This window comes from Mercenaria mercenaria, chromosome 13, assembly GCF_021730395.1.
Source record: "Mercenaria mercenaria strain notata chromosome 13, MADL_Memer_1, whole genome shotgun sequence".
Taxonomy (NCBI): domain Eukaryota; kingdom Metazoa; phylum Mollusca; class Bivalvia; order Venerida; family Veneridae; genus Mercenaria; species Mercenaria mercenaria.
The window spans coordinates 47,653,208-47,670,448 of NC_069373.1; the positions used below are offsets into that span (position 1 = coordinate 47,653,208).

General features: G+C 38.6%; 2 protein-coding genes across 2 annotated transcripts; both read right to left on the reverse strand.

Annotated features, from left to right (window-relative positions):
- Nucleotides 1–1,026: 1,026 nt before the first annotated feature.
- On the reverse strand, nucleotides 1,027–1,560 carry LOC123530349 (uncharacterized protein F54H12.2-like). Its single transcript, XM_045311117.2, has one exon. It carries the CDS (start codon nucleotides 1,558–1,560, stop codon nucleotides 1,027–1,029), a length of 534 nt encoding a protein of 177 aa, XP_045167052.2.
- A 1,573-nt stretch (nucleotides 1,561–3,133) lies between these two features.
- LOC128547742 (uncharacterized) lies at nucleotides 3,134–4,481 on the reverse strand. Its single transcript, XM_053520876.1, has 2 exons — nucleotides 4,319–4,481; nucleotides 3,134–3,693 (listed from the first exon to the last, which is right to left on the reverse strand). Exons 1-2 carry the CDS (start codon nucleotides 4,479–4,481, stop codon nucleotides 3,134–3,136), a joined length of 723 nt encoding a protein of 240 aa, XP_053376851.1.
- Nucleotides 4,482–17,241: the final 12,760 nt, after the last annotated feature.

Sequence of the window (17,241 nt, forward strand, 5' to 3'; positions counted from 1 at the left end):
GATATGAAAACATTAGCCTGGAAAACCAAACTGTATCGACTAACTTGCGAATTAATTCGTTTAAAGAACAGTTGATTGAGTTTGTAAATATTTTCAAAAGATACACTGTGCCACCTAATTGTAATATTTGAAACAGTGTGACAAATTTTATTGAATAAAATCGTGAAATATTGCTTGCTTTTGTTTGTTATTAGTTAAAGATACAACACAACAGCTTTTTATACTATTCTATCCTTTTATTTGATTTTTCCCAAACATACGCACATATACACAAATGTTGAATACAGGAGAAAGTACATACTATACATCAGTAATAAGTTTTACACAAAGATGTACACTTTTGTCCGTTTTCTTGAGACAGGCACTCGGAATAAGCCCGCGTTTTGGTACGAAATACGTAAGAGTCATTCGCATAAGTATCGGTGTCATCAAATAAGTTAACAAAATCTTCCAGCGTATTACCAGTTAGTACTTTACGCAAAAACATAATGCAATATAGTCCGCACACGGTAGAGTCATCGCTTTGAATTTGTGTCCTATTCATTAGAACAGCTTTCGCATTTTTACGAAACCACTGTTGAAAAAACACACTATTTTCCCTCGGCGATCTTCCGTAACTGTCAAAAAACAGTATATGACCTTGTCCATCGTCATAAAAATCGGTCCAATGTTCTCCTGGTAATGAATGTCTTTGGGTGTTAGCTATAAATCCGTAGGGATGTTTAAACACTTGTATTGGAAGCTGATCCGCCGCATATACACCCACCACCCGCTTCCGTAATACCTGATCACAATCAATCATGCATTCCAACTGAGACGTGTTCATTTTGCAGCACGATAATATCACGTTCCTGATTGATCTCTAGGTAAGATTGACCTTGGCTCAATATGAGGCAACTCACTGGTTCTGAAATATAAAAACAAATCCATCAAATGTCAAAAGTCCCAGTTTAAAAAAAAACTTCATAACGATAATTTGAAACAAGATAAAATTAACGATCAAAGTATAGAACATTAAGTAGTCTACTAACCCGCTAAAGCTGACTTGAATAGTAATTCCAATCTGACATTTCCATTCTTTACCAGAGTCATACACTCCCCGTGGTGCGAAAAGTCGGGTTGCAACTGGAAGGCGAACAATGCGCTACCGCTTATAAAGTGTGATTTGTCTAACGCGTTGCCCTCGTCCCGTCTCCAATTTCCCGCGCTAAGTAACAGTTTGGTATAAGCTCTCATGACTGTGGCGCCACTGGTAAAGTCCATTTTCAAAGGATTTCCTCCCACAGGAAGTCCGTCAGCGTACACCGCGATGTGTTTGATCTCGCAGTTTTCGAAATTGAACGGGTTGGTAGTATAGTCTTCGTCCACTATCTTGCTTTTAACGAATCCTACAATCACTTTTTCGGGTTTCCTTCCTTGAAACATATTTTCCCAATTGAAGGAATTACTTTCCGTGGCGATGCTTTGGGATCTACATTCAACCTTATTATACGGATAGAGGGCATTTTTCTTCTCTAAGACTTTATTATGTCCGTAGATTACCGTTGGGTTCACTCGCATCTTTTTAGCCAAGAAGTAAATGTCTTGAATACCGATTTTAAACTCTGTCGAGTTATCCGCGGCATCTTTTATCTCTTCGTAATACACGTCCTAGACGCTGGTCTGTGTCGCGGGCAAATCGAATAAGGCTGACTCCGATACAGAGCCTTCTTTAAACACTTCTTCGTTAAACACAGACATGTTACTCTATTTTGAAGATGTCTGGAAATTCTTTTCGTTTTTTCAATCCTTTTGTTCCAGACTTATTTGTAGTCTTGTGCTTTTTACCTTTGCCTTTAGCTGCACTGGAGGACGTCTATTTCGTCCCGCGTTCTATCAAAGAATGGAGAGCTTTGACAAATTCATTCGGATTTATACCTTCTCTTTCCAGTTCGGATTTAGCTTGTGCCGCCGTTTGTTGCGACGGTAAGACAGCTTTTACGGGACACGGTTTTGATTGGTTCACCGTAATAACATGGGGTCGCCTCCCTCTTCCCGGCTGGGACAACTGGGTTTGACCAGTACTAACCCGCTCAAAAAATCTAACCAACTTTGCGGATTAGGTACGTAAAGCTTCATTATGTTCAGAAGAAAGGATACTGTTTCAAGTGAAGCGTTAGATACACTGGTTTCATCAACTCTGTGGCCTCCTCGTCATGTTCCCGCTTTATATAGATTTCGAATTCGCGCAGTTCTTGTTTCTTGACGGGGACGTAAAATGGAGTGTTCAACGTGTAGTCCCATCTGCGTTTTCCATTTTTTCTAGGCGACGTAGAAGAGGCCTTTCTTCTCCGTATACGATACTCTCTCTGCACAAATCCGTATAGACATAAAGACCTTCGTCCGCTTTGATGATCGAATTTCCATTCTCCGTGGCGTGAAATTGCACTAGCGCCACTTTCCATTTACCGTAGAAATACAGCGGTAACTTTAAGTGTACTTTGAATTTATAACTCCTGTTATCGAGAAAGTAAACGTTGCTCTCATCACTTTTCACGTAGATATACCTGTCCGATGTCATTTTTTAAGAAATTTAATCGCAGGATTCAAAACTATCGGCAGTAGGTTATGATGCTTCTTTAAAAGTCGTTGCTGTTGCTTCCTATTGAGTTCCTTGGATACTAAACGTCTAATGACGCTTCTTTACTGCTGCAATCGTTTCTTATCCTTGTTCTGTATAGGGCAAGTTCCTTTCAATACGTTGTATACGGCTTCCAGGACGGCTTTCAGTTGAGGTTCTGATAAGGTCTTCAATATGGCCGCACGCTGCTCATTCGTGGACTTAATCAGTAATTCGAATAGAGGTAAATGTTTTCTAATCATCTTGTTCGGTGGGTGTCAAGCTCTTATGACAAAGTTTCATTCGAGCTTAAACTTTTAAAATCTTTTTCGCTGATCCACGTGTCATATTTCGGAGGCCAACCTTTCCAGCGTACCAAGTTCTGCTTTTGTCCGGTACGCTTTCTGGATCCGAGTACTTTTTCCACCAAGTACGTGTCTTGTTTGGAAGCTTTCTTTAATTGATTTTGATAAAAAGTTCCAGAAATTTCATCTCCCGCGAAATCTTTTAGTCGATACTGGGGAGTGTATTTTGTCATATATCTTTGATTGATGACAAACAGTCTCTAACACGTTCAAGATTCCGCTGAAATGCTTTCGCATTTCGACACTCGCACAGGTCTCCTATCTTATTTAACGACGGCTTACGAGGTATGCACTTGCGATTTAGCTTAGCTAGAACCTCATACTGGAGTTGCCACAAGGCCGCAGAGTCCTCGGGTTTTACGCTTTGCGGAGATCTCTTTATGGAGCGGTGGTAACTTTTGTTATAATTTTCCGTCATGTCAGCTAGAACATTTATCCATCGGTGCCTTTGATGGCGCGTCATGTATCGTACTAGCCGACCTTTAACCGATTTGATGCTTCTTTCCGCATAGGAAGCCATAACTAAATTGCGTGTGACGAAATAGTCTACCCCTTCTTTCTTTAAGAGCGCTCTCACGTCTTTGTTGACAAACTCTGTTCCGGGATCGCTTCTGAGTTTCGTCGGTTTTCTCCCTTTAGCGAATATCTGTTGCAGAGCTTTCACCATTTCTTTTCTGGCTCTCCCTCGCAGCGCCACCGTCCACGCGTATTTAGATAGGATATCAACGGCTAGCAGGAAGAAGGCCGTTATTATGTTTTTTGTTATATTCCATGTTGGCCGTGTCTACGTCCCATTGGTAATCTACCTCAGGGGCGACCACTCTTCTGCATTTGAATTTTTCCCTTTCTTCTCGATACACAGCGTAATCTACTTGTTTCAAAAGTCAATCTCGAATTTTCTTTCTGCTAAGCACAAATTTACCTTCTTTTCTCACAGCTCAAATAATTTGTCCACTCCTCCGTAGGCGCCAGCGTGCTTAGGGTCGTAGTAGATGTTTTTCAAATACTGCTCATACTTTACAGTCGGAGCCATTTTACTCTCTGTTTTCGGGTGTCTTTGTTTTTCCGTTTAATTGGACTTCCTGGAGGCGGTGGAACAGTTCCCTGTCCCGTCTGTACTCTTCGACAAAACTCGATAATAAACTAAGAGGAATGTTCGTGTCTTTAACTATTTAAGAAAATTTATCCAGGCCAATCGGGTGAAGGTCTTTGTAATCTTTGAGCTGTACTTTTATGAGGTCGACTATATTAGAGCTCGGAATCTTTTCCCCATCTATAAGCATTTCCCCCTTTTCGTTCCAAGATACGCGGGGTGAAACGTACGATAACAACGCCCTCGCCCTGCTTTGCAAACTTTTAGGGAATGAAGAGACCACTCGCTCGATATTTTCGGAATCACTGGTTTCCGTTTCAGGTTCCTCAAGTTCCGTGGACATCGATGCTTGGTCTGGCAAATTTTCTTGACGCGTAGGAGCGTCTTCTTCCGTAAGAACGTCATTAAAGTGTTTTGCCGACATAATTCGTTGATATCTGTCATAAGGTAGTAAGATCATTTTCTGCATGTTGACGCTGTTAGTCCGCTCAAAGTTATGAGACCTTTAGTTCCCGTACTTGCTTTTTATTTAGGTAGATAAATAATCGTGTCTTCGTCCGGAAACACCTTGGTCCTGACCCTATACTCTTCTTGGCCCGAAGGAGAGAAATCCAAAACGAAGTATCCGTACGGGTTAGCCGTAGCGTTTTTATAAGCGTCCATTAAGAAGGCGCCTTTCCCTAGAAAAGCCTGACGTCCCAAACACTGGAGTTGAGACACATCTCTGGGATTCTTCATCAGCACGAGAATATGTGTATTCAAATTAATCGTGCGGCTGTGTTTCCCTTTGCAGTATATATTCTAATTTATAGACTGTACGCTCAGTGTCTATGATTCATGCTTGTCGAATAAATGTTCCATGCGGCTGGACCACCTACCATCAAGTCATCTAGCACTACAATTTGCAAAGATTTCGTCCGAAAGCGTATTTAAGTCTTTTTCAGAAGGTAAGCCGTGATGAAAGCTAATAAATGGCAGATCTCTTTCCATGACTTCGAATAAAGGTTGGTAATTACCGTAGCAATACAGTATTTTCTGAGTGGGACTATCAAATGTGTCCTCTTTGTGACGTAAGAAGCGAAATAACCAGGTGGTTTTTCCACTGCACGTAGCACCAGACACGGAAATTGACGTACATGTAGGGAAAGGATACATCTTGAGAATGATGATAAGACCTAAAATTAGTTCCTTTTATAGAACCGATATGTCACAAAACAACAATAAAAGGCAAAAGTGAATAAAGTTCTTGATTTTTATTATACATATCAAATAGCTAAATATAGAAAAATCTGAATTTTCAAAAGATATTCAACACAAATCTTGAAAAAGAATCCAATTTCAGTTTTCCAAAAAAAAAAAAAATATATATATATATATATAATTTCAAAATGTTACAAAATTTCAAAATTATTACAGATTTCAAAATATACATATTTCAGTTTTAAAAATAAAAAGTTTGAAAATTTAACTTTTCAAATTTCAAATGAGGGAGGGAGAACCGGAAAAGAAATGGTGAAAGCTCTGCCACAGATATTCGCTAAAGGGTGAAAACCGACGAAACTCAGAAGCGATCCCGGAACAGAGTTTGTCAACAAAGACGTGAGAGCGCTCTTAAAGAAAGAAGGGGTAGACTATTTCGTCACACGCAATTTAGTTATGGCTTCCTATGCGGAAAGAAGTATCAAATCGGTCAAAGGTCGGCTAGTGTGATACATGACGCGCCATCAAACGCACCGATGGATAAACGTTCTAGCTAACATGACGGAAAATTATAACAAAAGTTACCACCGCTCCATAAAGAGATCTCCGCAAAGCGTAAAACCCGAGGACTCTGCGGCCTTATGGCAACTCCAGTATGAGGTTCTAGCTAAGCCTAAATCGAAAGTGGCATTACCTCGTATCGATCGTTTTAGGTTTAAAGTAGGAGGCCTGGTGTGAGTGTCGCACATGCGTAAAGCATTTCAGCGAGAATACGATGAACGCTGGTCTAGAGAACTGTTTGTCACCAATCAAAGATTTATGACAGAATACATTCCCCAGTACCGACTAAAAGATTACGCGGGAGATGAAATTTCTGGAACTTTTTATCAAAATCAATTAAAGAAAGCTTCCGAACAAGACACGTACTTGGTGGAAAAAGTATTCGGATCCAGATAGCGTAACGGGTAAAAGCAGTACTTGGTACGCTGGAAAGGGTGGCCTCCGAAATATGACACGTGGATCAGCGAAAAAGATTTTAAAAGTTTAAGCTCAAATAAAACTTTGTCATAAGAGCTTGACACCCTCCGAACAAGATGGTTAGAAAACATTTACCTCTATTCGAATTACTGATTAAGTCCACGAATGAGCAGCGTGCGGCCATATTGAAGACCTTATCAGAACCTCAACTGAAAGCCGTCCTGGAAGCCGTATACAACGTATTGAAAGGAACTTGCCCTATACAGAACAAAGATAAGAAACGATTGCAGCAGTATAGAAGCGTCATTAGACGTTTTGTATCCAAGGAACTCAATAGAAAGCAACAGCAATGACTTTTAAAGAAGTATCATAACCTACTGCCGATAGTTTTGAATCCTGCGATTAAATTTCTTAAAAAATGACATCGGACAGGTATATCTACGTGAAAAGTGATGAGAGCAACGTTTACTTTCTCGATAACAGGAGTTATCAATTCAAAGTACTCTTAAAGTTACCGCTGTATTTCTACGGTAAATGGAAAGTGGCGCTAGTGCAATTTCACGCCACGGAGAATGGAAATTCGATCAGCAAAGCGGACGAAGGTCTTCATGTCTATACGCATTTGTGCAGAGAGAGTATCGTATACGGAGAAGAAAGGCCTCTTTTACGTCGCCTAGAAAAAAATGGAAAAGGCAGATGGGACTACACGTTGAACACTTCATTATACGTCCCCGTCAAGAAACAAGAACTGCGCGAATTCGAAATCTATATAAAGCGGGAACATGACGAGGAGGCCACAGAGTTGATGAAACCTGTGTATCTAACGCTTCACTTGAAACAGTATCCTTTCTTCTGAACATAATGAAGCTTTACGTACCTAATCCGCAAAGTTGGTTAGATTTTTTGGAGCGGGTTAGTACTGGTCAAGCCCAGATTCTCAGACGGGAAGAGGGAGGCGACCCCATGTTATTACGGTGAACCAATCAAAACCGTGTCCCGAAAAAGCTGTCCTACCGTCGGAACAAACGGCGGCACAAGCTAAATCCGAACTGGAAAGAGAAGGTATAAATCCGAATGACATTGTCAAAGCTCTCCATTCTTTGATAGAACGCGGGACGAAACAGACGTCCTCCAGTGCAGCTTAAGTCAAAGGTAAAAAGTACAAGACTACAAATAAGTCTGGAACAAAAGGATTGAAAAAACGAAAAGAATTTCCAGACATATTCAAAATAGAGTAACATGTCTGTGTTTAACGAAGAAGAGTTTAAAGAAGGCCTCGTATCGTGAAACTTGAAGTAGTCAAAACCGATGGAACGGCACTATCGGGAGAAAAAGTGGGGCCGGCCAATTTATTTCAACAAACTCTGTTCAGCTCTACGGAAGTCAAGTTACAGAATAAAGCGAGCTTCACTTGTAACTATAACCCATACAGGGCTTACATTCAGACCCTGCTCAACTACGTACAAGATGCGCTTTCTAGTCAAACACAGACTCAGGGATGGATAATGGATGATGCGGATTCCCCAGGTGTTTTAGATCCGTCAAAAAATAATAACAGACTTTCTCTAAGGAGTTCTTGGATCGCTACTTCAAAGACATCAGACCTTCAGGGTCCGTTGTTTCACGATCTGTTCGCTATGGATTGATACCTCCTAAATCAAGTGGATTTCAAAATCAAGTTGTATAGAAGCGCAGACAGTTTCTCTTTACTCGCCGCGGATAACTCGACAGAGTTTAAAATCGATATTCAAAACATTTACTTCTTGGCTAAAAAGGTCCGAGTGAACCCGGCGGTAATCTACGGACATAATAAAGTCTTAGAGAAGAAAAATGCCCTCTACCCGTACACTAAGGTAGAATGTAGATCCCAAAGCATCGCCACGGGAAGTACTTCCTTGAGTTGGGAAAACATGTTTCAAGGAAGGAAACCCGAAAAAGTGATTGCAGGATTCGTTAAAAGCAAGGCATTGAACGGAGACTATACTACCAACCCGTTCAATTTCGAAAACTGCGAGATCAAACACATCACGGTGTACGCTGACGGACTTCCTGTGGGAGGAAATCCCTTGAAAATGGACTTAACCAATGGCGCCACAGTCATGAGAACTTATACCAAACTGTTACTTAACGCGGGAAAATGGAGACAGGACGAAGGCAACGCGTTAGACAAATCACACTTTATAAGCGGTAGCACATTGTTCGCCTTCCTGTTAGAACCCGACTTTTCGCACCACGAGGAGTGTATGACTCTGGTAAAGAATGGAAATGTCAGATTGGAAGTACAATTCAAGTCAGCTTTAGCGGGTTAGTAGACTACTTTATGTTCTGTACTTTGATTGTTAATTTTATCTTGTTTCAAACTATCGTTAAGAAGTTTTTTTTTAAACTGGGACTTATGATATTTGATGGATTTGTTTTTATATTTCAGAACCATTGAGATGTCTCATATTGAGCCAATGTCAATCTTACCTAGAGATCAGTCAGGAACATGATATTATCGTGCTGTGAAATGAACACGTCTCAGTTGGAATGCATGATTGATTGTGATCAGGTATTACGGAAGCGGGTGGTGGGTGTATATGCGGCGGATCAGCTTCCAACACAAGTGTTTAAACATCCCTACGGATTTATAGCTAACACTGAAAGACATTCATTACCAGGAGAACATTGGACGCGTTTTTCATGACGATGGACAAGGTCATATACTGTTTTTTGACAGTTACGGAAGATCGCCGAGGGAAAATAGTGTGTTTTTTTAAAAGTGGTTGCATAAATATGCAAAAGCTGTTCTAATGAATAGGACACAAATTCAAAGCGATGACTCTACCGTGTGCGGACTATATTGCATTATGTTTTAGCGTAAAGTACTAACTGGTAATACGCTGGAAGATTTTGTTAACTTATTTGATGACACCGATACTTATGCGAATGACTCTTACGTATTTCGTACCATAACGCGGGCTTATTCTGAGTGCCTGTCTCAAGAAAACGGACAAAAGTGTACATCTTTGTGTAAAACTTATTACTGATGTATAATATGTATTTTCTCCTGTATTCAACATTTGTGTATATGTGCGTATGTTTGGGAAAAAAAAACAAATGAAAAGATAGAATAGTATAGAAAGCTGTTGTGTTGTATCTTTAACTAATAACAAACAAAAGCAAACAATATTTCACGATTTTATTCAATAAAAGTTCTCAAACTGTTTCAAATATTACAATAAGGTGGCACAGTGTATCTTTTGAAAATATTTACAAACTCAATCAACTGTTCTTTAAACGAATTAATTCGCAGTTAGTCGATACAGTTTGGTTTTCCAGGCTGATGTTTTCATATCCGTTTCCTTCAAGTCGCGACAGTGAATCTTTAATTTGTACTTCTCCACGAGTTCGGGTGCAACGTCCCGCATGACAGAAACGGCAGAATTCCAGCTCCTTAAAATCTGTGATTCATTCGCTTCGCGAAGAATCTCTTCCAAATACAATTCAAGCTGGTCGTATTCAGTTAAGCTTAAACACGTGTGACTTAGCTGAGATAATTTCCCTTCTTGGCATCCGAAACAGTTCTTTTTAAACACTGCGTACATTTTGTTCATAATTTCCTTGGCGTAGAAAATCTCGAAATAAGACTCTAGCAATTTAATTTCATCCATAACGTTAGCTATCCGAACCTTGATTCTCTTCCAAGTGATGTTTTAGAAAAGTCACGCTGAGAGAGACAAAGTCCTTCAAAAAATATCGAAAGGAAGTTTTAAGCGCCTCCTTCCGCTTTTTAGAAACAGATGAACGGAATGCCTTTGACGTTTCACGACGATCGAAAATCTATCGTTCAGTTTACAAGTTACTTCATCATTTGAAAACACCACGCGTTGAAATTCGCCGTTGCTTAATCGATATTGGGAAAGGTCTAACTGTCTTTGCGTCATATTAAATGCTCAGCATGATGACACGGACTTTTTGAGTACTCCGCTCTAAATGATAACAATACTGAAGGTAGTTACAATATAATATAATCGGAATAGATCACGTGATACAATGATAGACAGTAACAATAAGTGAAATATGATATAAACAATTTTTGAAATAGATCGAACACTCGAAATTTTAACTTCCAATTTTGTCACTTAAGTTACTTTGGCGTACATTCCAAACAGTTGCTAGCATCGTGAAGAGGGTCGGAATAACAAGAAATCACGTCTCGGAGTTCGGGTTTGAAACTATCCAAAATGCGAAGACCGTTTGTCAACTCTTTGAACTGTTCAAAAGTTAATGAAATCCCTTTTATACTGGCCTGAATTTCTGTTGAATCGTTGGGAAACCAGAACTTTCGTATATCCACTCGTTTAAATCCAACTCAACTCAACTCAACTCAAAATAGTTTATTGCGTTAAACATACAATTATATGCTTAAATCCGCTCTGTACGGTTAAGTCGAGTTTCCGCCGAGATGACGTCTATAAAATGTGTCTTGATTCAGTTCCATCGTACGGACAGCGTCCTCCAAGGCAGGCAAACTCGAGAACAGTTCGTTACACCTCTGTAAAGTTAAAGAAATACCGTCTTTTGTTGGGATGTATCCTCCAATTAGTTTCCTGATATGTACGTAAACGTTTCCGTTAAACGCGCTGTCAAATAAATACATATATTTTCCCAAATGTTGATGAAAACGAGATTGAATAGCCACCGTTGCAGCTGGGTGAGAAAGACCCATCTTAGTTGTCAGGCTTTTCTTCAATGTTGATTCCTAGATACTGAGCTACTAAGGCTATTCTTTGGCGTAGTCCAACGGGTTTAGGATCCTTAGTCCTTTGTTTATTCGGTTTTGATTTTCTGCGTATAGGTCTAAGTCGTTTCCCCTCTTCGATATAATAGTACTGTATGTTAACTCTTTCGTTAAAACTAACCTTTTTGTCTGACATGAAGTTTAGCCTTCGAAAAACTTGTCTAAAATGACGCTTTCGTGATAACATTCCGCATATATTCCAACGAGTAGCTTTCATTTGATTGGTCTACGTTGGCGTGGGCGTGCCTTCCTTCTCACTGATTGGTCGAACGTAAGGGTGGGTGATGACGTCACGATGACTCAGCACTTGCTGCGGTGAACGCGTACGAACATGTCCTAGATGACTCATACCGTTCTATTGTTATCTTATTAGGGATGGGCTGACCTACCTTTGGTGACTCATCAATTCTCAGAAAATCTTATTTCGTTTCGTACAACGTAACGGAGGTAATGAGGTCTCAATAGTCTGGGGAGGAGCGTATGACTCATTAACAATAAACGTTTCCTGCGAGCCTGTAACACCCAACCGCTCTTTAATGATCTGAGTAAACCTTGATAACGACGGAAATAGTCGGAGTCTCTATCCAAAATGGGTATTTATCCGTCCACGATCTGTTACGCTACGATTTGTAAGCATTCCATCTGACCCGTAGTCATCGTTTCTATTATAGAACGCCTATGACGAGCCGTTTCTCTCCCTAGAGCGAATAAATCATGTATTCCTAAATAAATCCTGGACCGTTCCATCTCGTGCCTTTCGAATTAATGAGTCTTTTTAACGTGTTTTCTGGTAAGTATGTACGACAGGTTTAGAATGTTAAACACCTTTTAACGTCACGTCTTTATTGATTTTCTCCTTCTTAAATAGATCCTTTAATTGGGTTTGTTGGAGAATAAGTTAGCCCCTGTGAGGGAACCATATCCAGTAGAGGGCGTTTGGCCGAATACAGGATTATCACTGGAGAAAGCTCCATGGAATTTGGATTGGGGTTTAAATCCGAGGAATGCTCCAAATCCGTATTGGTTGGGTTGAGGTTTTTCTATTCCCACCATTTTTAAGTAGTCGCAGTTGGGAGACCACTTGTAATGCTCCGCGGTAGCATTATCGTTTCGTTCCCAATGATTTAATTTAACCCTATATCTAAAGCAAATAACGATATCCCCCTCTGGCTAACTGGTATTTATCTGGTAACAGTTGTTTCGGGTAGGTGTCGAAGGTTTTGAGTCTATTCTCATAAAAGTCCATTCTCGTGGGTACAGAACATACGGAGTCTGTACACACCATGGCTTCTAAATGCGAACTGTGTGACGTCATATTAGATTGATCTATCTGAGAATACGACGCTTTGCTGGTTTATCTCCTATGGACCTTTCTTATATAGGAGTGATATGAATCATGGGTAAATTCTGCGAATCATTGGAAAAAAGGGAGTGGCCGTGATTCACTGGGAAAATTCTGTAAATGGATCAGGGATAGAATGCTAAAAATAGAGAAACCGGTTGGTAACGGCGGGTGACGTCGAGGGAATTTCCGATCGACTTATCAAATCAGAGTCCGGAATGTTGGGTGCGGTTCCCCATATCGTTCTAGGGTATTGACCGGGTGACCTTGATCAGATGACTCATCGGAAGGTGCGGCTGCCCTTATTGTCCTATATTAGGGTTGGGCTATGACGTCACGGGTTTGTTCCGCATTGGTCCCGCCTCCACGCGATGATGTCACCGTTCCACCGTGCCAGGCTTTCTGTGAAACGGGCCGCACTATACTACTATCAAAAAATAAAAGCTCACTTGTCTAGGATGACCTTCTCGTGTCTGCAACCTCGCGCTCGGTTGGTCATCTCTTATTATTGGTGTTATTGGGCGGGTGCCCTTTAAACGTTAGAGGGGGCCTTGACCATGTGGTCGGCCATTCACCTGGTCCACTGATTGACTCTGTCTTATATAAACAGGGATTTTCAACTTATCGGCCATACGATTATTAGTGATCAATCGAAAGTTGCATTTATTATATGTACGTGTAGGTCCGTACATATTGTTTAATTTGTGGATCACTTTGCTACAAACCTCTAACAAAACAGACATGTAAATCGCCCCAGTTTTTGTGTTTCCAGACTGTCGGTTAGCTCAGTCTACCACTGGATGGATTATATATTATTTATCGAAGCATAGTTTGCTATAACCTTTCTCTAGCTCCGGGTCCGAGTTTAATGCATTTAATTTTTCTTTTCTTTTTTTTGTTAAATCACGGTAAAATGTATCAATATATTTTATTTTGGTTTATGCGTTGTATTGCTGAAGACTTTTTTAACTTACATCGGGTCTAGTTTTGTCCTTTAAGTTTCATCTTGAATTAACCTAACATAGTAAGGACAAATTTGTTGAAATATCATCTCATTGATTAAGAGACCTCTGGGAGCATTTTCGCCCCGTTTTCTCTTTGGCTTGAGGAGTTCTTGTACTTAAGGTCCCGTTAGGTCTAGCTTTTTCCTCGCCTATTACCATAGTTTTCTGCATCATCGCGCTGCTATGTTTGTTTCTATGCACGTCTTTCATGTTTTTCCATTACATTTACTATGTTTAAAATTTGACATTTTCAATATGCCATGATCATCTGAAAATTAAAGTCACGGCCTTATCCCAACATGAACTGGTTTTTTGTTGTTATTGAATTATCCGTTAAATACAAACATTTAAAAATGTGTGTTGTGATGTCATTTGGTTTCATGGGCGTGTAGTTTCGTGGATTAAGCAAAACAACTTATGTGGTGACACGTATTCGTGGAATAAGATTAATTAAATAGTAAATGTGCTTATTCATTAGTTTTAATAAATTTCCATTGTCTTACACTACCACGAATTCATGGGATTGTACACTTCGACGTCGGATGACATCATGGTATCTACGTTATGCACAGTTTAGAATACTGACCAGTATGACGGTGTGACTTGCAGAGATGATACACAATTTCGACTGTCCATTAAATATAACTCTGTGAGTTGCACTGGCAATGTTTCTGTATTATCTGCCGCTCCCGGATAAATTAAACCACAATGAATATTTTTGTCTTTTCTCTAAAGTATACTATTTATTTATATTATTTCAATTTTGCATTCTTATAAAGATAAATTATATAACAATTTTGTCAGGTTTCATTAAAAAATGTAACTACTAAGAGCATTTTTATCAAAATAACGGAAGTCGTTGTGCATGAACAAACTTGAGAGCAAACCTGCTTTTGTTACTATAAATAGAAAGGTATTACATGTACCACAAAACAATTAAATCCTAAAAATCTTAAAATTTTATCAAACATTGAGCGAAATCTGACGACTTAGAAGGAAATTTGCTGAAAATATCCTTTATATGAGTTGCCTGCCCCTGACAAGAGAAAGTGCGAAAAGTCAGTGTTACATATCCAGATTTGTATTTGACATAACCTTCAATCATTTTATTTTCCTGACTTGTCTCTACTAAAAAGTGCAAGATCGAATGACTTATAAGCTTAGCTAATTCTTATTAGTTACATGAGACGAATGAGAGATTGTGTCTGAAATTATTTGCCCTTAAACACGGATTCATATTTGGAAGTTGGCAAATTACTTGTGAAAAACAGGTTTGCACTAGTTCAAAATCTATGAACACTGGAAAGATTAACTGCCCACCTTTACATAATGGAAAAACTGTTGAAAAATGATGCTAAACAAAACCACAAAAAAATAAACAAGCAAACTGCAACTTGCACTTCGATAAATGTAGTGTATCTTTATTGATAGGTATAATCATTAATAATTTTGCATCAAACTACATCTTATGTATAACAACTTATGAATATCATTCATTATACAGATATATCATTTTTATACCCAGGCAGACAGTCTTCTAAATCTTTACCTGTCCGATTCTGACATTGCCAAAAACTGATGATAACAAGCTAATTTGTATTGTTATATTCTGCATATCTGATATAAACTTGATATTGCTCATTACTGGCAGAAGGTATGTAACTCAAGTTTGGAAACAAAATTTAAGTTGACTGTATGAAGCATGGCTTTAAACAGTTTTGTAAGTTAAATTCTAAAATAATAACTTACAGGGAATACCATTGTGAGTTGTGAGACAATTATTGGGAATCATGCTACTATGTCAGTATTATTTATGTAAAAAGAACAAAATAAACAAATACTATACACTTTAATATTATTGCTGTTAGGTCTGTTAACAAAATTCCTTAACATTTCATATGGAACAAAGAAGAAATGTGATGTACAAACACATTTACAACATATAATTGAACAAGAGGGCCATGATGGCCCTATATCGGTCACCAGAGTTTCACACCTGGAATGATCAATTTTTTGGAACATTCTGGTGAGCTTATTTCAAAATAGTGCCATGAGTTTCTGAAAATATTTTATAAAGTTTCCATAATTATTGCTGTAAGGCTAAATGAAGGCCTGTTCCTCGCAGGAATGCTTCTAAGAAATATATAAGTAACTATAGGGCCATCCAACTAACACTACTGTGAACATATCATGAAATCAGGCTATTGCTTTCACAATACATTTTCGAATTTTCTATAATGCCATATATGAAAACTATCCAGGGAAAATATAGTGACCTAATTTTGAAATACATTATCAAGTTTATCTACATATTCTTATACTGTTATACAAAATTTTATCGTAAAAATCAATTAAAAAATTGACCTATAGAAGTTTACCAGGTATTTGTATGAATTTACCTACTTAGTTATTAATTGCATGTAGCCACTTTTGTAAAGTAAGGAGATTTCATACAGACGTACATTATTACATATACTAATGTATATCAAGTAGAAAATTTAATATAGTGCGCGTGTTTTTGATCTTTGGTAACCCAGTAATTTTTATCACAAGTTAAAAAAGATAAGAGTTCGGAAGATAGCAACGCTCGACTATTCAACAGCCTTGTCACTATATGAAGAAAATGAATGTAAATTTTTAAAAAAAGGATATACTTAGTAAAAATTCAGAACAGTGTAATGGAACATATTGTAGTGACCCCGCACCGTTACTGTACTGGGGTGGGGTTATTGTAAACTGTTAAATAAACAGACAAAGGGCAAGGGGACTACAGTCTGGGGACTTAGTCCACCAATTACAATACTACAAGGTTATTCATTTTGGGGATAAGCAATATGTTGACTAAACTAGGGTCTGGTCGCGACCCTATAGGCTGGTAGCGCCCAAGACAAGGCTGGTAGCGCCCAAGTTAAAAGGCTGGTAGCGCCCGAGTTAAAATATTTCTAAGTTAAATAAACTACTGACAACATTCCTTTCGGCTTCAAACAACATTTATTTATGGGAAGCCTTAACAATAAATATGAATTAAAACTGAATAAAATAATCAGTAAAGAAATATCGGCAAAAGTCGTGTAGCAGGCAGACAGAGAAAAAAACTCAGAGTGTTTTAAAATTACAGAGTTTTCTATGAGAAAAACAGCCAAATACTGCTAAAAATATAACTGTATAATTTAATGATACTAAGTACCGTGCAGTTTCAAAGTTTAAATAATTCGTATAGGTTTTAGAGGTGTAAATAAAAAAAATGTCTAAGAACAAACTGACAAACAGCCTTACTATACGAGAGACGGAGGCAAAGTGATGATTCTTGCGTTCCAAGAGTTAATATTATGGTATGCAAATGAGGATAAATACCAAATTTAAATAAGGCCAAAGTCGGAAATACACGGACAGATCCGTAACCGAGTTGAGGCTACGAACTTACTTCGACGATGACGTCATTCGGAATACGAACATTTCCTTATATGTAAATAAGGCGGAGCTTAACCTCTAAACATGTGTAAACAGACAAAGACGGACAAAAATAAATATTACAAATAACATAGAACACTACGAATCAACACTACATGCCAAGTATTAACTATCAAATACTTGACAATAAAAAGCTAACTATTTCTGCAGAGTATGAAGCGATTTCGGTCCGCTTGTACGAGATTTAGTCACCCGGTGCAACATACAAAAATCCAAGATGGTTGACAACTGTCAAAATTTCAACTGACATAAACTTTTATCAAGCTTTACAAAGTCAACAATGGACATTACATGAAAACATCGATTTAATTTAATACAGCAGGTAATTGTTGATTGAACTGTTGAATAACTCAGGCTGACATTGCGTACTTGTATAAAGAATCCCTGCGAAAGCTTGAATTACAGT

Excerpts from the sequence above, each read along its gene's own strand:
- LOC123530349 (XM_045311117.2), bottom strand. The coding sequence starts at position 1,560 with ATGCGAGTGAACCCAACGGTAATCTACGGACATAATAAAGTCTTAGAG.
- LOC128547742 (XM_053520876.1), bottom strand. The coding sequence starts at position 4,481 with ATGTCGGCAAAACACTTTAATGACGTTCTTACGGAAGAAGACGCTCCT. Across the intron at positions 3,694-4,318 it reads GGTCTCTTCATTCCCTAAAA|CCGTTGATATCCTATCTAAA; the intron begins GTTTGCAAAGCA and ends TCTTCCTGCTAG.